This window comes from Lytechinus pictus, chromosome 1, assembly GCF_037042905.1.
Source record: "Lytechinus pictus isolate F3 Inbred chromosome 1, Lp3.0, whole genome shotgun sequence".
NCBI lineage: Eukaryota > Metazoa > Echinodermata > Echinoidea > Temnopleuroida > Toxopneustidae > Lytechinus > Lytechinus pictus.
Window position 1 is genome coordinate 37,213,219 of NC_087245.1, and position 27,466 is coordinate 37,240,684.

Sequence of the window (27,466 nt, forward strand, 5' to 3'; positions counted from 1 at the left end):
ATACATTGCGATTTTTTGCAGTTTAGTGCTCATTTTTGTGAAAATTAATTTTCCCTATTCATATTGTACATAATAGAGTATACAAGGGCCTATGACAGCCATTTTGAATATCAGGAAAATAAATATTTAGTCAATTTTTTTTCAGAGAGTATTTCACTCCTGCCACACAATTTCATGCATTTCATAGGCAATGTGCGGACAATTTTAGGATTTTCATGGGTAATTTGCATATTTTGGCGGCCATATTGGATTTTGCCAATTTGCGGAAAATGCTCAAGGTTACACGAGTGGCATCATCCAGATTCGTAATCAGCACCTTCGAATTGACAAGAAACCATAAAAAAATATTGTATATATAAAAAAACAAGGTTATGCTTCTTCTATCCTGGACTATTAATCATCTTTCACTATCATTCACCACCAATGGCACAAAAAACACATTCTTACTTTCTCTATCTCACCTCTCTTAATCTGTATCATTTTAACATACGCACAATAAAATAAATGTATTTTAGGGCTATGGGTCCTGTTTCATAAACGCTTGATATAATAACATATGCACTATCAGCCAACCAGATTGAAGGATTTCAGACCTTTTAACTGTCATTGCAAATATGTTAATTTAACAAGTTTTATGAAAACAGGCCCCTTGTAATTAATGAACAAACCAGTCATACACTAGATCAATTCCCATTCCGACACCATTTATTTCAAAGTGTGTTTCTTTATATATTACATTATCATCTACTAACCATTATATATATACACAGATGCATGATAAATCTTTTGATTCTTTGATAATACAAAAGGCATTATTGTTAATAACACCAACATTCCATATCTACAGATTTTAACAAATAAAAACAAGATTACATAAATTATAAGAACATATATGTTTTTTTTTTCTTTTTGCACTTTGCAGCAGATAAACACACACAGACTAATACAACAGTTGAAAACAAACTACAGAGAACAGCAAAAGCAGATAAGAAAAGTGTATCAAACAATTAACGGTGACTGATACGGAATAAAACACATCTAAAACTACAAGCAGAAAGGAGAATATTCTTCTTTGTCTCCAGGTATTTGAAATTGAGGTATATTGTTTTTCTGTGTTTACGATCCAAAAGTACAGAGGTGCTAAAAAGTTAGTGAACCCCACCACAAAATGCACTCCTTCATGCCGAGTGTTGAATGTAGACAGTAACACTACAATGTTTGGCGAGCCCAGAGAAACAAACTTTATTGAATGTAATATTTCATCACCCGACTTCACAATTAAATATCTATAACATGGTAGAACTTGAAAAATGTTTAATATTTTCATTTCTGATGGGGTTCAATAACTTTTTAGCACCACTGAAGATTTATTTCAAGAAAAAAAATCCAATGAGACAATAATGCATGTGACACTGATTTTCTCGACTTTGTTTTAAAATGACAGGAATGAAAATATCTTTTAATAAAAATCCACACATAATGGATTATTGTAATGATGGATGTGGCATATAACCTGCTCAAAATGATAGCGCCCTCCGATCTCTAGCTTAACTTTTTACAAGCGCACGCTTCAACACCCACTCATGACCTTTTATCCACTTCACATGGAAGTAATTACTGTTTGAATGATTGCGGTTGGTGCCCAGGGGAGCATTTCAGGAAAGGACTTGTCAGATGTTTTATCTGACTAAGTATGTTTTATCCAAAAGTTACTTGGAACTGTCCACAGCCGATCAAGGAAAGTTGTCAGATCCGACTTCTTGTTGGACAAAAAATGTTAATGAAACGTTCCCCAGTTTTTTCAGATAGTGACATAAATGTTGGTATGTTTGGAAAAATATACCCTTGTTCCAATGATCAAAGCTAGCTCTGAAACGTTAGAGTTTCTTTATTACTACATTTACAGATTAAGACCTGTAGCTTTTCTACTTGCACGGGCAATTTCTGAGAGAGGGCAAATCAAAACTGGCAAAGGTATGCAGCAGTCATTATGAGTCTGTTAATCTACTAATTAGCTACAAACAATGCATTTTCAAATTTGATTTGACTTCAAAGTTGCTACGCGAACGTCCACAATAATTGCAAAAAACAGTCTTTAATACAAAGATGTGTAAAAAACCAAGGCCTCTTTTGTTGATTGGTAACGTTTCCATGGCATAAAAATGTACAGATATCGAGACTAGTCCAAGGAAACTTCAGGGTCGCGTAACACTTACTTAAAGATTGATTGTAAAGTTGATTTTTATGATCAATTACATTGGTAACTATGTGCATTTAATACTACAAATCAACTACTGTACAATTAATCACTAAGCGTTGTGTTGCAGGACCCTGGGGAGAGTTTCACAAAGCACCCTGTCGGTGGTTTTCATCCCAAAATTTTCCCTTAGCAAATCAGATGCAAGGATTTCAGTAGCTTTTAACAACTCTCAAAGAAAATCCCTGATAAGATGCTGCATGAAATACTTTCCGGACGAGTACTTTCACGAAGACAATGAGTGACTGCCACAAGACGATTCATCGTGAATTCGTGATAAAAAATCCTCACAACTAGAATTTTCGGAGTATTACAGTTACGATCAGTTAGAAATGTTTACGATGTGTCACTTTCTACACTTATTACTGTTCAAATTTCAACGAAAAGTTTGGCAAATAATACCCAAAACTATTAGACAGTGGATGTATATTTTACTGAAGTTGACAGAGACTGAAAATTAGCTACATTAAAAAAAATGCATCAATAATTTTGCCATCAAGTATATAAAAAATTGATTGTCTTATATATGCCGGGTTAAAACGGATTAAATTTGTATGCATAGACTTGTCTTATTATCAGCCTCAAAATTACTCCTAGTGAAAAATATTTGGTAAAGATGAAAATTTAAGCGTGAAAAGAAGAGGGAACAAAGAGAAACAAGACAGAAAAAGGATTAATATGAGATGGATAGAAACTTTTCTTCTTCAATTTCGATTTGATAGTGAAAATTCAGTTTCAAAGTAGTCGAATCAATTCAACATAAAAGGCAGACAAGGAATTATGATATCATTATTCAGATGACAACAGGTATATATAACAAGGTTGCATATATGAGAAGTCTTCTCTTAAAAAAAATGCAAGATCTAGAATCATAACATGTGAAAGACATGAATAGGTGAAACATTAACACACATCTAATTCTATTGGCATTTTATGCCCTTTTGCATTCATTATTACATATTATAGAATAAGCAAATGATTTTGTATTATTGGAATTGTATAAATTACTATTCAACCTGCATTCATTTACATTAGGAATATCAATTCATTTTGGGAATGTTGATAGGCAAAATGATTCAATCCAAGATTTTAAATACAATTCATTCCCCATCGTTAATTCTTATCCCACTTAAGATCAACAAAAATATACATACAGTGATCCGCAAAACAATCACAATTAATATACCAATAATATGACATAGCAGTAAAAGGAGCAAAATGAAAAATACAACAATAAAATTCATAGATTTAATATTTTTTCTAAAAATTAAGTTAAATGCTTTTTTGAATGAGCACTAAAATCATGGATAAAATGTTCCTCAATCATATTCACTACAAAGTATTTGTTTTTCATTTCATTTCTTGACAAGAGAAAAAGGATACAAATAATCTATTGATTTTTAAATGCATGATTATTAGTTACCTGTAAATAATTTTTTAAGTACTGAAATTATCACCTTCATCATTGGCACTATGTCTATATGTAGGCTACAAGAACTATGGTGTAAATGTAAATGAGAAGAAAAGAGATTTTACACAAAAATTCCAGGAAAACATCACTACAATTATACCCATTTTTGCCCATAATAAAGGCATGATTTCTTCACTGCATTTTGAACTTCACAATTCAGTAGATTATAAAGTTTGGAGTAATAATATCGTGAAATCGCATTACTTTTTGGTGACGGAATAGATAAATGGGTGCTTTATACAAAATATAGTTTTTATCTATTATTTTCACTGACAAGGAATACAACGATCAAATTAGTTTACAAGATTATTCGAGGTATATATATTCCTGTGATTTTTCATTTAGATACATGTCAAAATATATAAAAACCATGGGTCCGAGAAATCTGTTTAAATACACATTTATAGAATTTTTTTTTTCTTTAATAATGCTATACAAAATCTGGAAGCAAACTTTCATTTTATTTACGTAGGAGACCCCTCATTCCATCACCATAGAAACGGGTATACAAACATTACGCAGAGATAAGAAACATAAGAATATATCCATTTCTTCAGTAAAATCTACCACATTGACTTTTGATATTATGGCAACTTCTGTCATAAGAGCATCATTTCAAACTCCTTAAAAATATCAATATTTCAGCTCACTAGTTTAAAATTTTTCATAGAACATTTCCATGGGGAAGTGTGTGATACTTTGAAAGGTGACATAAGTCCTTATGTCTCTTATCACTTTGTTCTGGAAGATGGAGATCATTAGATCACATTCTACTTCAGAGCAACAGAGTCTCTTTAACCGCTGAAGATTTCTGAGAATCCTAAAGTATAAAGTACTATGTGACAAAATAATCTAAGGCAAAACACTGGATGCATGCATGCTACTAAACTCGTATTGATGTACAAAGTGTTGTAACATCTCCACTGATTTCTGAAAAAAAAGTTAGTTCCTGGCATGAAACTCACATCCAACAACCCCTGCAATGTTCACACGCATCAAATAAGATCCCATGATCGACATGAGGTCTAGAATAGTGTTGTGTGAACGCGCTTTCCCCTATATAAATCTGAATACAACAAGATACAATGTATGTTTATATCATAGTACTACATTTATCTTTAGGTCCCACGCAGTATATTTTTCTACAAAAAGGGAGAAAGAAAAGAGTTGTCCTACGGTTAAAATCACTATCAACGGTAACTCTGAATGTCAATGGTAAATACCATGGAAACAAGGCTCAACAGCCAATCAAAATCAACCTATCCATGGTAGTTAACATTGATGTCAGCATTCCCATCAATAGTATGTTTCATGCAACGCAACCCAAATTTAATGTGGTATAATATATATAAACATTGATAGTAATCTGCAATAAATACTATGGGATGTGCACTATAAGAATAAATCTATGGGCTTGTAGCAAACATTTTCTTGGCTGCTTTCTTTTGTAATTTTTCTCTTGCTTTTTGTTCCTTTTGGTGAGCCTTCTTCTCCTTCTCCACGCAAGCCTTGAGTTCTTTGACCTTCTTCTTGAATGTGTTCTTATCATTGGAATTACTCACACCTAACGTCTGAGGGCAAGAAAAGAGAAAATGGAAAATTGTTAAGATAGCATAATAGGTCCATTTATATAACATAACTACTATGAGCATTCACTGTGCATAATAATTGATATTGTATTATTACCAAGGCTAAAGCTGAGCTGCTGTATAGAAAGCATTCAAGGAAAAAATCCTTCCGGGGTACCCATTCCCCTAACCTGGGTCGATTGCAGCCAATGTGGATAAATTTCTTGCTGAAGGAAATTAGCACCTGGAGTAAGATTAGAACCCACAAACTTCTAATTAAAAGGCAAGAGTCAGAACCACTAGACCATAATGCTTCCACACATAAAAAAAAATCTATACTCGGACCTTAAATCAAACAACCTTTAGAAATTCATAATTTCAAGACAGATGCCTTCTTAGTGGACTAATAGGAGACTCACTGATTTAATTCTAACATACATTTTTCATAGATCCACACCTGATAAGGGGGATCAGTATCCCCCAGTCTGCAGGCACAGACCCTGATTGAAACTTTGATCAACAGGCGAGTCTTCACACAAGACTAGCACAAAATACAACTAGCTCTTTCAATTTTGTTCCCCCTGAATAAGAGGGGCCTACTGTACAAAAGCCATTGGCAGGGTCCCTAGGCTGCATATTCAGACCACTTGAATCGAGAGAAGGGTCTGCACAGCAGACTAAGACACTGCATCATATTGACCTTTGACCCTCAGTGCACTGACCTTTAACTTGGCCCCATCCAGCTGTAGCAGAGCCTGTCCATTGATAGAGTTAGCAGAGAAATCGTTGATGTACTGTGCAAGGTTGTTGGCCATCAGCCATTGCGAGACGTGGGTAGTATTCCAGTCCCACACTGGACGTTCGTCTATATGATGCGGCTTCTGAACAGGTTCATCCTGAGGAATTATGGGATATATTTTGGTTTAGCAGGCACAGAAATTATCTCAAATTGACTCTATGATCATCTTTCTTTTTTCATATACCTTTCCTGATATATGGTCGCCATCCTTTATTCCTCGTACTTCATGGAATATTTCTTTTGCCCTCTCCTGTATGCTACATTTGACCAAATAAAATAGTAATAAACAGTGATTCCTGGATATAATCAAAGCATAATCTCTACTTTTGAATTCAGAATGGTGAACTTTGATATAAAGCTATCAATGATAATTTCGGAAGAAATAACAGACCAGTGTTGTAGTCAAGGCATAAACCCCCAAGGCCAAGGCAAAGGCCAAACCTACAGCATTGAAACCTGTTGCCTACCTGTTTTAAATGCCATTACATTACATCAAACCTGTAATCTTATCGCATGATATTATATTCAATGCGTAATCTCAAAGGCTGAAATATCATGATCTGATCAATAATGTTATTCACCACTTGCAAATGAGAATTTAAGTTCAAACTTAAGTTGGACTTAGTGAAACTCCCCTTGTGCTTGTATAATACTCACTTGTGCAGGACCTGATATACTGTATTTGCCCTTCTTCTTTTTCTTCCCTCCACCAAGCTCACTCGCTGGCATGGAAGCAAGGTAATCCGTTGATGATGCTGAGAACATATGCCTCTTTTCTTCTAAGAAAATAAATATGACAGTACAACATGTATCAACTCAATTGACATATGACAATTTTTTACACTGCCATTTTGCAAAAAATACTAAAATATTAAAAATTCCCAACTTATGGATCATCCTTCACATGCCATTGTAATGCCAAACAGAGGAAGATCAGGGGCGGATCCAAGGGGGGAGGGGGCGAGCAGCCGGCACCCCTATTTTGAGGCAACCTGCAAAAAAATATTATTTATGAAATAGAGAATTTTTGACAGAGTAAAATGACCTCAGAAACGCTGAAATTGCACATTAAGGGGTTTAATTTTTCAATTTTTTTCCAGACCCGTCAGGACACACCTTTGGGGCATGTTACGGGGCCTTCGGTCCTCCCTTTGAAAAATTCCTGGATCCACCCCTGGAGATTTTCACTGAATTATGAATGCATTTATAATCTGTTCTACATATAGAGTATTTTGTTTATGTCAAAACAAATTTAATTCCATCAAGATAAGGAAAGTTGCACTTGATAGAAAGGTAGGACATTGCAATAAATGAATGAATGATTCTGAACTGGATTTTACTCAATTAAAAAAAAAAGTTTTTTTTAAAGCAATATATTTTTATGATTGAAAAATTGTTTCCTTGCATGAAGTTTACCTTTACTATTGAGAAACTTGCATACATTTAGTGTTCTGAGTTATCTTTCGTTGAGCAAACAAAATTAAGGATTGATAAATAGAAAAGAAGATTAACGGCATTCAAACTCAGGATATTTCCATTATGGCATATGAACGATAAACCTTGTAGTAAACCCTGTACCATTTTGGCACAAGACATATAAGCCTTGCCAATACACCATTTACCATTATAACATAAGATTGATTGCAAAATATACAAATCCCTTGATAGCATATGAAATGATAAACCTTGATGACAGATAACTTGTCCATTTCAGTATATGAATAAGAAAAATTGTCCAAACCAGCCTATATAACAGAACATGAATGATATAACATTTCTGGTACATCAATATGCATATATGACTTGCAATGGTTTTAGGTACACAGAGATCCATTACAGCATATGAATGACAAAACATTATGGGTACATCAGTTTCCATTATGGCATATGAATACTACGTCTTCCACTACCCTAGTGTTCAAAGAACATGGTCAACAGGGCAAGGTTCAAGGTTATTATGTTAACAATACAGTAAGTCACCAGGGGCCCTTATCACAAAGATTAGCAATTGATTGTACAATCAATTTTACACTTGATTACACATAACTATCAGTGACATCATAACAATCAGTCCTACGACCATGCACTATGTTTTGTGATAAATGGCTCTGATAATTTAAAACATCATCTTCTAAGCATTGAGTACTTAAGCATAGTGGCAATTTGAAAGGATCATGTTAATAACAAAGAGAAAGTAAGAGTAGAACGAAGGAGAGATGACATGAATGGCAAAGATATTGACAGTGACACGAAAGCATGATACTTTCCATGGATACATCAATACAAAAATGTAACACACAAGATGACATGCATGGATCAGACATATGCTGTGAGAGATGATAATGGTATGATGAAAAGAATGGGCTCAACCAATATATCTACCCGACAGTAATTTGCAGATGTATAATATCCAGATTAGAAAGCTTCATATCGTCAGTTTCTGATCAAAGTTTGTTATATATAAGAAAAAATTGAATGTTAATTATTGAATGTATATTCTGTCATTAAAACAAGGCACTGTTTTTGTAGAAATATAGTCAGCAAGAAAAAAACAATGTTATTGCTAAGCATGAATTTAGCCTCAATATCAAACTAAAAATATAGTTATTTCATATAGACAATGAAATTTCCTTTTCTTTTGTTTGTGTTACACATAGGTCTCTTTTGATACAGCGCTATAAGCATCTGCTCATGATGTATTCATGCTTATATTTATATTAATATTACTGAAAAGGAGGCAAGGAGTGTGTTGCACCAACATGTAGTAAGACCTGACAAATTTCCTTGATTTCGATTGGCAGAGAAACGCTTTTAATACGGGAACTCTCGGATAAAGCATACTTTAGTTTGATAAAACATCAGACAAGTCCTTTCATGAAATCATTGGAGCATTTCATGAAAGGACTTTTAAAGCATTTCATCAAACAAATTCTACTTCAGCAGAGAGTTGCCATGCTTCTCAGCCAATCAAAATCAAGGAAGTTGTCAGGGCAGCATTTCATCTACATTTTTTGTCTCACAAGTTTTCAGGTCCGACAACTGTCCTTGGCTTTGATTGGCCAAGAAGCACTGTTACTATGGTAACTGTAGGATAAAACAGGACTTGTCAGATACAACGTCCAACGAGTCCCTTTCTGAAATGCTCCTCAGAGTTATTAAAACAAAGGATATCGCTGAAATCATTAGAGCTGATAATTTCCTCAGTGTTGACAACTTTCATGAAACACATCTCCCGTGTCAGTGCTGACAACATTCAGCATTTCACGAAAGGACTTTTCAGATGTTCCATCCGACAAATCAGTTTTATCTGCCAGTTAGAAACAAAGCTTCTCAGCCAATCAAAACCAAGAAAGCTGTCAGATCAGACAAACTGTCGGATGAAAAGTGTCAAAGAGATGCTCCCCCCCAATCAAAACCAAGAATATCACTGACAATGTCAGGGCTAATTATTTAGTCAGTGCTGTCTGCAGAAAGCTTTCATAAAACACCCCTCCCCCTCCCCTTCATCACAACCCTAACACAGTCCCCCCCCCCCCGATATAGTCTTTCCAGGGAGCGTTTCATGAAAGGACTTGTCGGACGTTTCATCCGACAAATCCTGTTTTATCCGACAGTTACCATAGCAACAGTGCCTCTCGGCCAATCAAAATCAAGGAAAGATGTCAGATCCGACAACTTGCCAGACAAAAATATTGATGAGACTCTCCCCCTGGAGGGAGCCTTCATACCTTGCTCTCCCTCATCATCGGATGGAAATGATGACAGGGATGAAGAGGATGATGATGACCACGTTGATGAGGAAAGTGAAGATGACGAGGAAAGTTTTGGAGCAGAGCGAGACAGAACACGCACACCACCACCTTTGGGGGGTTTGACAGAAATGTTAACAGAACAAAAAAATAGACAGACACACACACACAGAAAGGACCACAAGTAAAGCGATTAATAAACAAAGATTTTACAGGGCCATTTATGTAAGAATTTTAGCACTGATTTGCCATTTTTCAATTAATAATTAATACATTGTACCATTTCTTTTTCTTAGAAAATAGATTGTAGCAGTTAACAATCAGCATAACATAATATAGTCCTTTGTAAGACTTTGCTCTATCTGGAATCTTTTTTTTTTTTTAACAGGAAACTGTAATTTTTTGTTTTATTTTCACCAAATTAAATTAATTAAAAATTAATTATTTATTTTAAAGACTCCTTCATACCTAACTATAAATGACTCTGTAAATTCAACTTAGGAGAGAAGAAAGAGGGTTAACAGATACATGCAAAATAATGAGAACATTATGCAGGGTCTTTATTTGCACAACTTATCACAAAAACTATTTTTAAACTACATGCGTTATGTATTTTAACAACATTAGGCATTGCTCAGAGCAGTCATGCACTTAAAGCCCACAAAAGTTTGAGAGTAAAGTAAACACTTAAAGCAAGAAATAAGAAGTATGTAAACTGTTTTTAAAATAATTAATCACATAAAATCTAGGTTTCCTGAACATGTGGAGAGGCTCTTCAACTATTTATAAGATGTTCTCTCTTCTAATCAAACATCTCCCTTTTTTTAATGAGAACATCTCTTTACATATGGGCCAAAGAAGAGGTAAAGTAAACACAGTAAGCTTTTGCACTTTCAGAATTGCATTTTGTGAGAGAAAGGAGCATCTGAAAAAAGATTGTTATTCATAGAATCAGGGAGAGGAAGAGAAAAAGAGGGGGGGGGGGTGGAGAAGGCCTGAAGAAACTAAATAATGAAAAAAAGCATGATTGGAACAAATCCAAAGAGCACACAATGTAATGCAAAAGCACCAGAACATTCAAAAGTTAAAAAGAAATGGAAATGACAGAAAACCTGATAGAAAACCAAATCAGGGAAGAGTTAAAAAAAAAATTTGAATGCCAGAAACAGAGATTTGGAACCAATCCTGGGTGGAAAGCATCAGAATTAGCTGCGCTGCCTTGATAGCTACCTTGAGGAAACATAGGAGGTTCATCCGAGCTACGACTACCTTGACTAGATAATTCCGGACTTAGCTGATGATCGAAGGGTACGTCTACCGCCCTCTCCTGGTGTTTATGCCGGTGGTGGGGGTGAGATGAGACTAGGCTTACCCCTACTCCTTCCGGTGAAGAAGATGAAGGGGAGGATTCTATATGGGCACTCGTGTTTGGTTGCTGTAACCTGAAGAAAAACGAGGATATAGGGTTTTGGATGTCATTCTATAATAAAATGAGAAAAACGAATGCATAGCAAAGTGTGTGTGTATTTGAGTTTTGTCAGACGTGTATCAATCAGATATGATTATTTACGTCTGGGACCGACCTTTAACGTCACCATCCGAAAGACGGGACCAGGGCTCGAACCTCGAACCTCTGCATCAATTTGTAACTTCCCCACAGCTTGGATTACAGGCGCACGCCACAACGCCCAAGTACGCTGTGATTTAAGCGGTTAACCGGATTATACATCAATTGTCTATAGATTCCCCCGCTCGCATCAGCACAGCGTACTGAGCAGTTTGACCCATCACAAGAAACGTCAACTTGTGTAGGCTTCCTATGCGAGAGCACATTTAATAAACCCTTTGTTTCTCTTTATATCTGCGTTTTTGTAATTGCATTTTGAATCATGACTCATGTTGCTGTTTATATGTGAAAATTGACACTGAACACACCCTTGGAAATACTAAAACTGGCAGAAGCATAGTCACACTTTATCCACCGTTCATAAATTTGATAAGCAAGGAACGCCGCATCCCATCACTCTCCTACTCTTTTTCTGTTTACTTTCACGTCAAACACAACCTAACAACTTGGTTTAACATGTGAAGACCGGGGAAAGCCTTTCATGAACCAAATAGTTGGCTATTTCACTGACACGTGTTATAAGCTACTGAAATCCTTCCATCTGATTGGCTCAGAAGAAATCAGTCAGTAAAAATCACTGAGCCTTTAGTTTCATGAAACACTTTAACTACTGGGACTGTCCAACGCTAAATCTTGTAACCTTACTTTGTTATCAAACTTGAGATCAAATTTCAAGTCTTCTTGGTTTCACTTCCATCTTTCAAAAACAGAACAAACTGAAAACGATAAAATCTGACATGACAGCCTATGAGCCTATATTCTTTTTAACAGATCCCTTAACTGAGGAAATATCATATAATGTAACTATTAAATATATTTCACAATCTATAGTCTTTACCTAAGGCTTTACTATTCATAGTAACAAATCAATCCATGTAATTAGGACACGGCTGATAGCTTACCTTAGAATAGGCATTGCCGGTGGAAGGCCTGACGATGACGTCGTTGCCGTGACGACGGGAGCCGGAACCGGAGATGGTGGGCTTTGGTACCCCGTGGCTATATGATCCGTACTCGTATCGGGTTCTCTGTATACAGTCAATGAGAAGGGTTCAAAAACTAAATTAGGACATCCGCAATGGTCTGGTTTTATATAGATGCTGCGAGTGACAGGCTTGTATAACATGAGCACGCAAACACCTGTGGAACAAATGGAACTATGTTTGAAGCAATAAGATAAGACTTGGGTGGTGTTTCACAAACACTTTAGTGTGACTAAAAATGAAACTTAAATTCCCAGTTGAGTGCGGTACATTGGTCAGACAATGTTCAAAGGATGCACACTACTGCATATTCATCAATGAGGTTATGTGTTAGATACTCTGTGTGTATGTTGGTATTTAAGAATGAATCTAAGTCACATTTACGTCTTTGTGAAAAACACCCCCTGGGGAGTGTTTCACAAAGATTTAACTATGACTCAGAGTCGCACTTAAATGCCTAGTTGCGTACGTTATAAAAGGCATGGCCGCATTGGTCAGATCATGCAAAGAGGACGCACACTAATGCGAATTGAGCAATAAGATTGCGCGTTTCATATCGTGTACACGTTGGCACTTAGTGCGACTCTAAGTCATACTTAAATCTTGTGAAACACCCCCCCCCCCCCCAGGTCAAATAAAACAACAGAGCAATGTTCTACTATGAATGATAAAGAAGGTCTAACTTTAAAGACAAGTTCTCACATTTATTTGATACCTAAATATGACTAAATTCCAGGAATTCCTTTAAGTTTGAGCACCTGATCAGGGTAGCCGTACTAAAGCAGGGGTGATATTATGCAGCACTTTCATAGAAACATTGTATTAAGCACTATATAAATGTTGCATGTAAATAATATTGGAAAAAATAAAAAATAAAGGGATGAAAAGAAGTATCAACACAAACTGGATGACAATACAGGGTGTCTGTGACATAAAAAAACTCAATTTTGGGCAGAATAAAATACAACTACATAAAAAGGAACAGGGAAATAAATGATGAAAAATAGATATCATCAAAGTATATTCTCATGGGTTAAAATAGTAAGGCACAACAGGGAGGTTTCTATCATGAAGCATAGAGGCACATTTTGACTGCAATTACACTAGTAAAGTCCATCTAAATTCATTCAGGGGGAAAAAATATTAGGCATGAAAAAATTCTTTTAGAAATTCTTCCACAATGTCTACAGCTAACGAGACTAGAAAATGTCTGAAGCAAAAACTATTATACAACTACTTCATTGATAAAAATGTGAAGTTACAAAAGATATTACAAACATTTGAGGAATATTAATCTGAAATAACTAATTAATACTGATTGACAATGATTCTTATGATTCTGTTACCAAAACAGGGAAAAAAATGTAAGCTCATTGCAAATAGCAGCTGAAAAGGGGGAGGGTTATAAGCGAAACATAGCAATTCTATATTGGAGATATGAAGGATGTACAGACTTGATTAATATCATATTCAGCATTCAACTATGTAAAAGAGCAAACAAGGAGAGGTGAGGTGGATTTAAATAGAAGGACCTTAGAAGCTACTACGTTTTGACATCAAAGCAGTAGATATTTTTAATACTTGTACATAATAACCGATGAAAAACCTCTCATTGTTGAGGACACTTATATTCACAGCAGTCATGCATTAGTATATATCAAAAACATCTTCAGCATCTTGAGAGAATAAATACGCAAAGTTGGCAAAGCAATGTGGGATAGCTGCAAAATATACACTGATTTTAAGAGAGGTCTACCAACTTACGGGAAATAGTGTCGGCTAAATTCAGGGTGGAATGAACAAGGGATGCAAATATTATTGTGTATGATAACAAATGTTATATTCTGGATAATTCTAAAATGTACATGACACCTAATAAATGAATACAAAAATAGGAAGATAATAGCAGTGATTTTATTACAAAAAAAAAAAAAACTCTGGTTGTTAGTATAAACTACTGATAGGAATATCACACTGGAATTGACTTCTAACAATAAATGAACAACCTGCGCAATTATCTATAGTCTACAGTCCAATACCTAATATTTGAAAACATACAAGAATTAATGCTTTTATCTTATAGTGTGATAGTGCCTTTAAACCTTTCAAAACAGCTTATATAAATTTAGTCATTATTACGATTATTAATCATTTATTATGATTATCATTTTCATTTATTTTATTTCATTTTTATTTACTATAGAAGTACATCGTTATAGCACTAGATGTGGCTTTCATGGTGCTTTAAATGACTTTAAATGTGTTGGAACAACATCCTTGCAGAAGAGAAACAACACTTCATTAATAACTTATCTGATTTCACGGTTCCTTATTGATATCATAAAACTTAATACGCATTAAAATAAATCAGTATATATTTTCCATTCATTATCAAAATAGAAATTAATTAACTTGGCTTGTTATTATTCACACATATTCATGTCATAAGAAAGGAAAGAATTATTATTAATTAATCTTCAAGTATGATTTAGATATATCTTTCTTTTAATTTAATAGAATGAGACAGACTTTAATATTCCATATTGTAATTCCTATAAATGGCAAGTATACATGTATATATATACAACTTTTGCGCAAAATTAAACTTACACAATACACAGAGACAGACAGACATACATACATGTTACAGACAGACAAACAGGGGTACATACACACAAATCACACACAATATATATCTATTTAAAACATTTCAACCATTTGAATTTGTGTCTTCCTATTGTTGTGCATATTCGAAAAACTTAGTTAGCTAACTGAGAAATAATTGTTAAGGAGGAAAGTATATTTGTAAGATACGACTCCTACTATTACCTACTACTACTGCTACTGCTACTGCTACTGCTACTACTATTACTACTACCACTATGACTATAACTACAACTTCTACTACTACATTTACTTAGACCACTACTATTACTAATACTACTTCTACTTCTACTACTACTACTACTACTATTGCTACTACTATTACTACTACTACTACTACTACTACTACTACTACTACTACTACTACTACTACTACTACTACTACTACTACTACCACTTTTACTGCTACCCCTTCTTCAACAATGACAATTACTAACTATAACTAATTTGATAATATTAAGAATATCAATAGTTAATGTTAATTACTGCAACTATACAAATACCTGATCTTAAATCTTGTTATATTACTTTTATTTTTCCTGTTGCTAAACCTTACACTATCTAGTTCGTTATGTTTTTGACTACACCCTAATGCAGGATTTCAAATCCTTCTACTAATAATCCATATATTTCTATTGTTTTAAGTTTATACAGCACCATACATGGCACAGGTAATTTACTGCACTACAAGGAATACAACTACACTGAACACAATAAATAGCATGCAATCCTGTAATACTGAAATCTTACATATACACGACATTTAAATTCATATTTGGACACTCTGCAACTGCATGTCTCCCTTCATTACTGTCGATTTTCAGGTTAATCAGTTTGGCTTTTCTACCATTAAAACCTTGCTCTAATATACATGATTTCCCTTCCATATGGTTCATAATTGAAAAACATTTGTATGATTCTGTGAATTATCTATTCATTACATCAATGTAATAATTAATCACAGAAATTGAAAATTCTAATAAAATTCACAGCTTTAATGGTAATTTTCTCCATTGTATGTCTTCTCCAAAAGCAAATTTAGAAAGGCTCGAACCAATTCACATCAATAGTGAAGTTTTATTTAATACTTCATAATGCTGTATCTTATTTATTCAATGTACTTTCTATGTCTGTTCATTAAATTTATATGTTTCCGATATTTCATTAAGTGAAATCAATAATTTGATTAATGATACAAGTACATCCGCTTTTTATTAACTTAATTCATTTTCGGGCAACTGAATAATATCTGGCCCATGATATTCCAAATCATTTACAATCATTAGAGCAAGGAATTTTCTTGGTGACAATTCTCAATGTCTAAAGTCTTTTTTTTTATCAGCTTTCACAAGACAAAAAGTGCGCACATCCATGTTTTACTGACTGACGTGTTTTACCTTCTTATCCACGGGTTGTAGTAGATTCTGTATAAATCGTTAAAGTACAGGATTCAAAGAAATACACAGATACAAAGAGCATTTAACAAACAACAGCAGGATTCATGGGGGTGTTTTATGAAGTGTTTTATCAGTGATTTTCACTGAAAAATGTTATAAGCTACTGAAATCCTTGCATCTGATTGGCTGAGAGCTAATTTGTCAATAAAATCACTGGCAAAATGCTTCATAAAACAAACCCATGGACAGAACGTACAAGAGCTGGATATTAATTCATTTCATAGGAGCATCATTTTGTTTATCGAAAGAAAAGTTTGTTACAAAAACGGATAAGAAATGAACGAGCAAAAGGATATAAATTGGCTAAATAAATAAGAAACTGTGAGTGGTTATGGCAGTGTGAATGAAATAATCAGAAATCATTTTGACATTCAGCTTACAATGTTTATCCTATAATTACTTGTAAAAGCAATTAAATGAATTTACCGGTGAGGTAAAATATCTTAAATTTTTTTAAATGTTTGAAATGACTAATTATGGAAATTAATGATATTGCAAAGAAATAGCTTGACAGGTATGTAAACACAAATACAATGAAATAACCACAGTATTAGTCCATGAAACACATTACAATGACGACAGAGTTAAAGAAAGAATCTGGAATTGAGAGTGAGAAAAAGGAGACTGAAATAAATCCTTTCAATCTGATACAGACGAATCATTTCCTGGATGAAATCTGGGCTCCGTTTCATAAAAAGTCGCAATGGATAACAATTCTCGCTCTAATGTCAACGTTCAATAGCCAATCAAAAAGCTGAATATCCACTGCTGCCACGGTAGTTGACATTCAAGCAAAAGTTGTTATCATATCAACTATTTATGAAATAGGGCCATGAAAAAGCCTTGGAATATTCATTCCAAGAGCTGGGGGAATGAAAATGGACTCACTTTTCCGTCACGAGAGGGCGCCCCAGCTTTGGTGACCTTGGAGGCGAGCTCTGACCTTCTTCCCTGAACCTGCCGAGTTTAGGAGAGGCTGGTTGGTTGCGTAATACCTCGCTGGGTTTGGTAGTACCGGGGGGCATCGTGGGTAAGACGCGTACCATCTGAGTGCGCTCCATTGGTTGAGGTTTCTTGGCTACGATTGGTGGACTGCTGCCCTCTTTGGTGGGTACTAATTCATCCATGAGCTAATTGGAAAATCAGATATGAGTAATAATAATAATAATAAAAGTCCGTTCTTGTATAGCGCATAACACATTATGAATAACGTCTCTATGCGCTTCCAAAGGACTTGGATATTATTACCCTGGCTGTAGCTCAAGCAGCTTTCCAGCGCTCATAACATGTATGGTAGTTATTAATCCAGGTATTAGATACTCAACAGATCTGGGTTCCAATTCCATTCACCCTTGAATTTGTTGATCTTGAATAAGTCAAAACTTAACTTGAGATATCAAGATGCATTCATAAGACCCCTTTAATTTTGCAGTCGTATCAGTAACATTTTCTAAAAGTCTATGCTCTTTATCAGTAACAAAAAAAAATTAACATTGGCACATATTGATATAAATATTTTCTAATGATATTAAGTTCATGATATTCTCATTATTTTGACTTTAACTGATTGAACTAAAAAAAATTCATAATGTTGATGATTGGAATAATGCCATATGTATGATTGTAATCTATACACTTACTGGAAGAATAATCTTTTTTTTTGCGGGGGTAGTAGTATATACACTTTACTTTCTTTACCTGAATGAATTTTAAAACAAATAAGAAACCTATTGGTTTTTCAGCAATAAATCATACCATCATTCCTAGGCAATATGGATGTATATGCACTTTTCCTCATCTTTGCTTCAGAAGGACCGTTACATCGAAATCACTCATTAAGATTATCCTCGTACCTTTAACGATGGTTATTAAAATTTGCTTATTTATCATTCGGAAGACTCCTACTGTAGTACCCTGTAACCATGGTAATTATCTCCTTATCAATTTATTACCAACCTCAGTACTAGATTGTGCCCTCTCTCTTAGATGAGAAAGTGAAGGTCTACTTCTCCTTCCCATTTTGCTGTCAGGGCCGGTAACCAAGGCAATCTTTGATCTCTCTACGCTCGTATCCAGACGCGATGTCTCCGGCATCAAGGCACTAAACACCTGGGAGTTAAAAAAGAAATTAAAACATCATGAAAGTATCCAATATGGTTTACTTAATTTTTTTTTTTTGACATACATCTCATCTTGTAGTCAGCACTTTATTCATACATGTTAAGAACCTTTTGCAATTTTCGTATCAGAGTTGAGGGGAAAACCCTGATGTAGTGGTCCACCTGCACATCCCTATCAGTTAAAATAGGTGGAAGCGCCCTGTTCTGACTCTCGCCTTGTAATCAGAGGGTCGTGTGTTCGAATCCCACCATGGCCTAGCACCCTTTGGAAAGGTGTCATTCCACACTTTGCCACTCTCACACAGGTGCTAATTGGGTACCGGTAGGAAACAACCCTCATTGCGGTTTAGCAAGTGTGCGCCTAACAGGCTGCTTGAAATGCTATGAATCCAGAGACCGGGTAATAATAATTGTGAAGCGCTTTGAACAGTCATAGATTGATAAAGCACTATATAAATGCCAATTATTATTATCATTATTATCATAATATCAGGTAAACAGATGGCAACTAACACAGGTCTGACTGTGTCTGTTTGTCATATAATTCAATTCCCATCTATTGCATTGTGAATACCAGTTTATGAATAAGCACACTCTTGATACTGTATGAAATTCCACATGAAAAAAGATGCCAATTCCCTTTTGAAAATGAAAATGGTGCTGTTCCAGTTCAAATCTTGATGCAGCTGCACCCACTTGTCCACCCTCTTAACTTTCTACCGTTCCTGTTGTTCATTTCTTAAAGAAACATCTGTAACATTCCTTATTTGATTTAAGAATGTGGAAAACAGGGACTAACATCATTCACCAAGTCACTGCCTACTTCTTGCTGCTCCTTCTCCTCCTCCTCCTCCTCTTCTTCATCCTCATCTGGTAACCCTGAGATATGGTACGTTCCCTCCGTCCCTGATAGATCGCTGTCCGAATCATTCACTGATTGGTCATCTTCTTCTTCTTCTTGGTCCTCTATATGAGATGGTGGTGCTGACCGCAGGGGTGCTGGAAAAAGGCAAGAACAGAACTGAACTTGATCAGGGTGTAGTGGTTGGTTGGGCTTGATCATGGTATGCTAATTGGGCTTGATCAGGGAATTGTGGTTGGGCTTGATCAGGGTGTGGTGGTTGGGCTTGATCAGGGTGTGGGGATTGGGCTTGATCATGGTATGCTGATTTGGCTTGATCAGGGAATCGTGGTTGGGCTTGATCAGGGTGTGGTGGTTGGGCTTGATCATGGTATGCTAATTGGGCTTGATCAGGGAATTGTGGTTGGACTTGATCAGGGTGTGGTGGTTGGGCTTGATCATGGTATGCTAATTGGGCTTGATCAGGGAATTGTGGTTGGACTTGATCAGGGTGTGGTGGTTGGGCTTGATCATGGTATGGGGATTGGGCTTGGTCGTGGTGTGATGGTTGGGCTTGATCAGGGTATGGGAGTTGGGCTTGATCAGGGTGTGTAGTTGGGCTTGACAAGAAAATAGTGGTTGGGCTTGGTCAAGGTGTGATGGTTCGGATTAATTAGGGTGTGTTAGTTAGCCTTGATCAGGTTGTGCAAGTTGGGCTTGATCAGGTGTGGGGGTAAGAATCGATCAGGGAATGGGGTGGGGCTTGATCAGGTTGGGTGTAGGGCTTGAACGGGGTGTGGGGGTAGGGCTTGATCAGGATATGGGATGGGGCTTGATCAAGGTGGGGGTGGGGCTTGATCAGGTTGGGGTGGGGCTTGTTCAGGGTGTGGGGGTAGGGCTTGATCAGGGTGTGGGGGTGGGGCTTGATCAGGGTGGGGTGGGGCTTGATCAGGGTGTGGGGGTGGGGCTTGATCAGGGTGGGGTGGGGCTTGATCAGGGTGTGGGGGTTGGGCTTGATCAGGGTGTGTAGTTGGGCTTGATAAGAAAATAGTGGTTGGGCTTGGTCAAGGCGTGATGGTTGGGATTAATTAGGGTGTGTTAGTTAGCCTTGATCAGGTTGTGCAAGTTGGGCTTGATCAGCTGTGGGGGTAAGAATCGATCAGGGTATGGGGTGGGGCTTGATCAGGGCGTGGGGGTTGAGCTTGATCAGGGTGTGGGGTGGGGCTTGATCAGGGTGGGGGTGGGGCTTGATCAGGGTGTGGGGGTGGGGCTTGATCAGGGTGTGGGGGTGGGGCTTGATCAGGATGGGGGTGGGGCTTGATCAGGGTGTGGGGGTAGGGCTTGATCAGGGTCTAATCAGCTTCTGTAGCTAGCTTTATAAACAAATAATATAAATAAAATAAACAAACCCCTTTCCCCTTATGGCTACATGTATGTCAGTAAGATTAAAAAATAAATGTTTATCTTTTTTATCAAACCGATGTAATGACTATATCACTCTTGTCCCATATTGTGATATGTTATAATTTAACTGCATTACTACTTTTTAATTTTGTCATCAATTGCAAGTTAAATTCAGTTGTAGAAGTTAAGTTTACAATCCTCGTTGCAATTCATTGCAAATCCCCATTAGTATGCAATACTTGATTATTATGAGGCTGTCAACTAGTAAGTACTTTGGGTGGCTAAAATACAGTATTTCCATCTTTTCTACAATTTGTGTTTGGAAACACACCATCAAACAACGAATGCCTAGAAAGTACTACAATATACTCAAACCTAAATTGTGAAATTATCATGACAAAAATACTTGTCTTTTACAATGTGTATGTTAATTTCACAATCCATATAGATTAGTATAATCATGGACCCTACATGGTATAATATACCATCAAATCCCTAGAACATGTAATGTACATATAGTCTAATATCTTTAATGTGTGTGATCTATTTGGTAGTATCATTAGAATTGGAAGTCTATATCAATGGACGATACTCCAACATAACAGCTTAGCAGTAGCACTTGATAAAATATGTACAAGACAGCCCAATATTTATTTTGCTTTTGAAAAACTGAAATGTAAAAAAATAAAACAAATGAAGCACAGCGGGAAAATATCCTTGAACAGCCCTGTATATGACTTACAATGAACAAAATAAAACAAAAGCTGTGAATTATGTGAAGAAATACTTGATCAACTCAAGAGATAACACATACATGTATGAACACTTTACAACATGCTACATGTAACAAGATGACAACTGATAATACCATGAATATACGACAAATAAAATATAAAACCAATCAGGGTATACGTATATGGATGGGATCATACGAATTAGAATATCGTGATTAAATGAGATCATCATTTCCCTCCCTTTTTTGGCTGAATATATTGATGGCTGATTGAGAAAAAACACCGTACATAAATGATTAGATGTACTTCAAGATATCTTTCAAAACCCTTCAATAGGTCCCTCATAATACAAAAAACTTCTTCTTAAAAAAAGGGAAAGTTAATTTAAATCAAAGCAGACAAGGTGGAGAAAAAACAATTAAAAAGGTCAGATGAAAAAAATTAACATCAGATTTCTGAATTTCTAAGTTTTAAGTTTTGTGATATATGAAAGTAGCCCCCCCCCTCCCTCTGATGGCTTACAGTGGTTGTGTACAAATAAAATTATAATCCACTTTCTTCCCTATATTCAGGGAGAATAAGGGAGTTTTAATGAAATTAGGTAAAAGAGGTAGTTATGATATATAGAAATGAGATCATGTACAGCAAAAATGGAATGGTTTATACAGACATGCAGGCTATCATATCAAACATAGTCAAGTCATTCCACCATCATTCCATTGTCACAAGTCCAAACCAAGACACATGCCATGCTTTTGATCTGTTTGGAGTCAACAGGTTAGTCATTTTGACTCTTCTATCACACTGTCTTCTTACCACATATAAGATGGCCCATGTCGAAGTCCCATTCAAAGTCTGTTCATTTATGAATTACATAACAAGTGTTAATCAAGATGACAATGAAGATGATGATGGTGTTTATATCATGATCAAGATAGAATGGAGAGAAGGGGGGGGGGGGAGATAGAGGGAGAAGAAAGGGAGGGAGAAGAGAGGAGAAAGGAGGAGGAGGAACAATTTAAGGCCCGTATTCTGAAGTCAGATTTAACTTAGACCACGGTCTAAGTCTGTGCTAAAATTATGGAAAACCAAACATGTCAAAATTTTCCTTAAATTGCATGTTTCTTATGCTTACTGTGCTCTTTCATAACTTGTGAATTGTGAAGTTATCCTATTTATCTTTCCGAAACAGTTAGGAATGATTTGAGCGAAGCATGAGCTGATACGTTTATATTATATTGTTAAAGATTTATGCAATTATTGGCTGTCCATATTTAAACCACAACTTTAAACCAGAGTTTGAATTAAACCCGACTTCAGAATACGGGCCTATAAACACAAAAGGAGATAAGGGCTGAGGCTGGATGTTTTTCATCCTTATCAAGAACGCTGTCACACCCGGCCCTTTTATTGGGTGATTTATCCCTTTCTCCCCTTTCATCTTAAGAGTGGAGGAGGGAGGACAGACGGAGAAGGGAAGGAAAGAGACAGGAGGAGAGGAGTGAGACAGGAAGAGAGGGACAAACGTGCAGAGAGGGAGTATGGAGAGAGAGAAAGGGGGAGAGAATAAGGAAGGAAAGAGAAAATGAAGAGAGGAAGGGTAAAAAGAAATGACAGAGGTGAGGGAATAGAATAAGGAGAGAGGGAAGAGATGGACAGACAGAGAAAGCATGAAAGAAAAAACATGTAAATGAATGAGCAGCAAAAGGAAAAGGAAATGGTTTCAAAGCAAGATGATGGTATTTTTGAAAGAAAACATAAGAATGAAATACAATGAAAATAATAAATCATTAAAGAACTGAAAGAAAAAAAAGAAAATAATATGAAGTAGAAACAGATGAATTATGTGACATTATGAAATCAATTTATGAAGATACCGAATCATGCATGTACCAAGTTGAATTAGTGTGTTAAAAAGGAATTTTAGTTCATTTGCAACTTTGTTGAACAAAATGTTTTACAAGAAGTTAAGTGTGGAAAATAATGGAGTGAAAATGTCTGATATTGATATGATATATAAATGTAAAAGAAATACTATGTAGTATTATATGTTCATGATAGTGAACAAATGTATCAAAATTGTATCACAGCAGTAGTATTAGAAGCAGTAATATTATGAATTATTAAAAGTTATTTTACACAAAATAATGGACTAAAAACAAATTCAAAATGAAAAGGGAAGTACGGGAAATGACACAAGCAATGATGTCATAGCAAGGTAGAGTGGACACAAGAGAATCGTAAACAGATGAAGAATATGTGAAATTAAACATTCGTAACAAAAATTGATCATGATTATATGAATGTAACAATAAATCATGTATTCTTGACTGAACTTCAGCTGTTGACAATTCAATCTAAAAAAAATTCATTACATCTAAATAAGGACATGGCTGTAGTTCTCGTAATTCTTTGAAATATCACAGTAAGAGTGGAAAATGAATACACAATCCTTCAAAGTTTGATGAAATGTTGATATTTGCTTGAATTCATCGTTTTGTTTTTCCTCACATGAAAAAAAAATCAAAAGTGATTGAATATCATGTACACCATGTGAAGGAAAATGAGTTTGAATGAAGGGTGAATAACATGACATCAAATGTGATACATTTAACATTTTACAGGATACATGGAAATGATAATAAAAATAAAAGACTCAACATTTTCATTTAGTAACAGTGGCACATGGCACTAAAAAACCTCATACGACAAAAAAAATAATTTCATTAAATAAATTTAAAGCAACTAGAAAAGAAGCACAGCAAAGCTAGAAGAAGGGTGAATATTTTGACAAGAAGTTGAATGATGTAAATGAAAAGAATGCAATCGGTTGATCCCAGGCATATTAACATAAGTCTGTGCCATGTGTCAGGCAGGAATCCAGCTCAGTGTCTTTTACAGAAGTTTTCTTTAATTTCCTCATTGCTTTGTTTAGGTTGAATGGGGAAAAGATGCCAAAAGAACCCAACTCAGTGTCTTTTACAGTAGTTTTCTTGTATTTCCCCATTGCTTTCTTTAGGTTGAATGGGAAAAAGATGCCAAAAGAACCCAACTCAGTGTCTTTTACAGTAGTTTTCTTGTATTTTCCCCATTGCTTTGTTTAGGTTGAATGGGAAAAAGATGCTGACAGAATGAAACTCAGTCTTTAACAGTATTTTCTTTATTTTCCCCATTGCTTTGTTTTAGGGTGAGTGGGGAAAAGATGTGAAAGATCAAACTCGGTGTCTTTTACAGCAGTTTTCTTGTATTTCCCCCATTGCTTTGTTTAGGTTGAATGGGGAAAAGATACTGAAAGAATCCAACTCGGTGTTATTCACAGTGGCTTTCTCGTATTCCCCATAATTTTGCCAGAGCAGAAATAAGAAAAAGACGCTTAGTGTTAATCCCAGCGGAAGATGTGATGCTGACTTTTGTTAAGGTGTCATAACATGACAATGTTAGTTGAAAGGGGGGTGTTTTGTAATTCTCTTGTAGTCCCTTTCTATTGCTTTTGTGCTTTGTTTCTTGAAAATCCTTTTAATGTTTATCTGGAATGTTTCATTTTTCTAACCCTGAGAAATGTTTTTATTTCTGGAAACAGCCTCTAACTATTATGCTGAATGTTGTTGAACAAATATCATCTGATATCAATGTCATATTAGATGAGACAGGGGTAGATAAGGGATTTTCCTTAAAAGTTTTGTGAAATTGACTAGAGCCAACCTACATTTATTTTTTCAAAGAAGCACATGTTCATTAAAAACAAACAAAAAGAGTTTGGAATGGTTTTCAGTGAAAGGAAGTGCAAACTTAACATTTCTTTAATGATTTTCCATTTATTTTTCAAAATTTATTTTATTTTCAATGTTTTTTTTTTAATTCTTCCTTCATTATTGAGTATTATTATTACTGAATCTATACTTTTATTAGTTATTTATAAATTTATTATTATAATTAATTTCTTACTATTACTATTATCATTATTATTATATTACTATTATTGTGATTATGATGTTGTTGATGACAAACAACGGACGACATTTGGATCCCTTCACCTCTGGTGGGCGAGACAAAAATCAGTCACGCTAAGATATCGTAATTAGATTTATTTTCTGCCACATTAATTTGATTTTTGTTAAGTTCCCGCAAGACTAGTTGCTCTAAAAGGGCAATTGCCATTCTTGCATAAGGTCATGTTATGAAAAGCATGAACTTTAATCTCAGGATGAAATAATGGTCATTAAGAGTCAAAAGAGCAAGAAGAATATTAGTCAAGCAAAGGACAGAGTGCAATAAAAAAAAAAAGCTTTACTGCATCAGGCTAAATAAGGGAAAATGCTGATGCAGGAGGGAGATTGACTCTTTAAGATGCATATTGCAAGAAATTCCATTATCTGGAATATATTTTCAAGTTTATAAATACACTGTGGCATTTCAATATTTTCCCTAAAGCCTTAATCTAATGATTGAGAATTTGAGCAACTATTTCAAAAGTAAAACATTATATATTGTATTACAAAGAAATCAATATGATTTTTGTTGGCTTTTGTTTCAAATTAATATTTGTTAGAATAGTCTTAAAAAGCTCCATCATTGCATTGTTGGGTTTTCTAAATCTCTTTAATTGGGCAATATTTATATCTTGCCAATCTTGGAGAAAAAATCTTATTGTTATTGACTGGTGTATCCCAATTATCACATATTTTGCAAATATATAAGTTTGTTATGAGAAAATGGAAGCTTTTGACAGCAAAAATCCCTTTGAAAGAGGTTAGTAAATTAAGGAGCAAGATTAGAGAAAGATGCGTTTTGATTAAAAGTTGGTTAAAAGTTGGCAAAGAGCTCAGTAGCAGTTAGTAAGAATAAACTGGCTGATTCACATTGATTAAAAGATCATTCCTTTTTAATTCTGTTCTTTAAATTTTTTATGGCTACAAGACAAGAACTTTTTTCTAACATTTAAGCCAAACCAACTATCTTTATGTTGCCATGAAAGCATAGTGTAATAGATCGTTGACTGATTTCTGTAGTTTCTTTAGATCTTAATCGCCTTGTTCAATTATAGCCAATGGCTCTGACACTGACGCACAAAGCCCATGGTTCCTTTTTTTTTTGGTGGCATTTTTTAAATTTGTGATTCATTGTTGCGATACAAGCTAAAAGAAAGTTGATTGAATGCAATAGTTGGTCTACAATTCTTCTATCTTCTTGGCTCATCTAATCCCATACCCAATGATTTCACTTAAATTCTTAGTCGGATCACATCAGCCGAGATATGTGCAAATACAGCCAGATATTCTATGTTTAGATTCAGAGTTGGGTTAGTGAATGGTTAGAGCCTGAAATGAAGAAGCTTGGCTGAAAGATTTGTTTGGCATACCTTCGGATGTTTCGTCTACTACCAATTCTTTCCCCTGGGCTTCCAGAATAGCTTCGAAAGATGGGACCTGCGCCTGCCTTAGAAGTACTACATCTTCATCTAAAATGAATGGAGGGAAAGAGGCAATTTGCAGTTTGGAGTTTAATACCACACCAGACAGAGAGAGAGAGAGAAAGATGCAAGAGTATCTCAAGAAAGGAATGCTTGGCTTAGACTTCTGATATAGACCAAGATTTAGAGATTCTGATTTGGAGATGTAATAACTATGAGTGACTTTGGTGGATATTCATCGTCTGGAAAAAGTGGGATCCAACGACCTAAACAAATGAATACTTGATGATGACCATGACAATGATGATAATGATGACGATGATGATGAAAATGACAATGATGATGCCAGTGCTGTTGATCATGATGATGATGAGGAAAATGA

The 27,466-nt window shown here is 35.4% G+C and overlaps 1 protein-coding gene across 4 annotated transcripts in view; it reads right to left on the minus strand.

The window, feature by feature from the left end:
* Positions 1 to 687: 687 nt before the first annotated feature.
* The window catches only part of LOC129262080 (neurabin-1-like), a 56,918-nt gene continuing 30,139 nt past the window's right edge, over positions 688 to 27,466 (minus strand). For 2 of the 4 annotated variants that reach the window (XM_064101956.1, XM_064101966.1), the window contains exons 7-15: positions 27,034 to 27,132; positions 19,495 to 19,694; positions 18,532 to 18,684; positions 17,464 to 17,705; positions 12,374 to 12,499; positions 11,075 to 11,286; positions 6,753 to 6,874; positions 6,019 to 6,192; positions 688 to 5,299 (exon numbers count right to left, since the gene is read on the minus strand). In XM_064101956.1, coding sequence (XP_063958026.1) covers positions 5,135 to 5,299; positions 6,019 to 6,192; positions 6,753 to 6,874; positions 11,075 to 11,286; positions 12,374 to 12,499; positions 17,464 to 17,705; positions 18,532 to 18,684; positions 19,495 to 19,694; positions 27,034 to 27,132 — 1,493 coding nt within the window. In that variant the 3' untranslated portion in view covers positions 688 to 5,134. The remainder of the gene's footprint in view (positions 5,300 to 6,018; positions 6,193 to 6,752; positions 6,875 to 11,074; positions 11,287 to 12,373; positions 12,500 to 17,463; positions 17,706 to 18,531; positions 18,685 to 19,494; positions 19,695 to 27,033; positions 27,133 to 27,466) is intronic. The other 2 variants (XM_064101961.1, XM_064101970.1) reach the window with 2 other exon arrangements.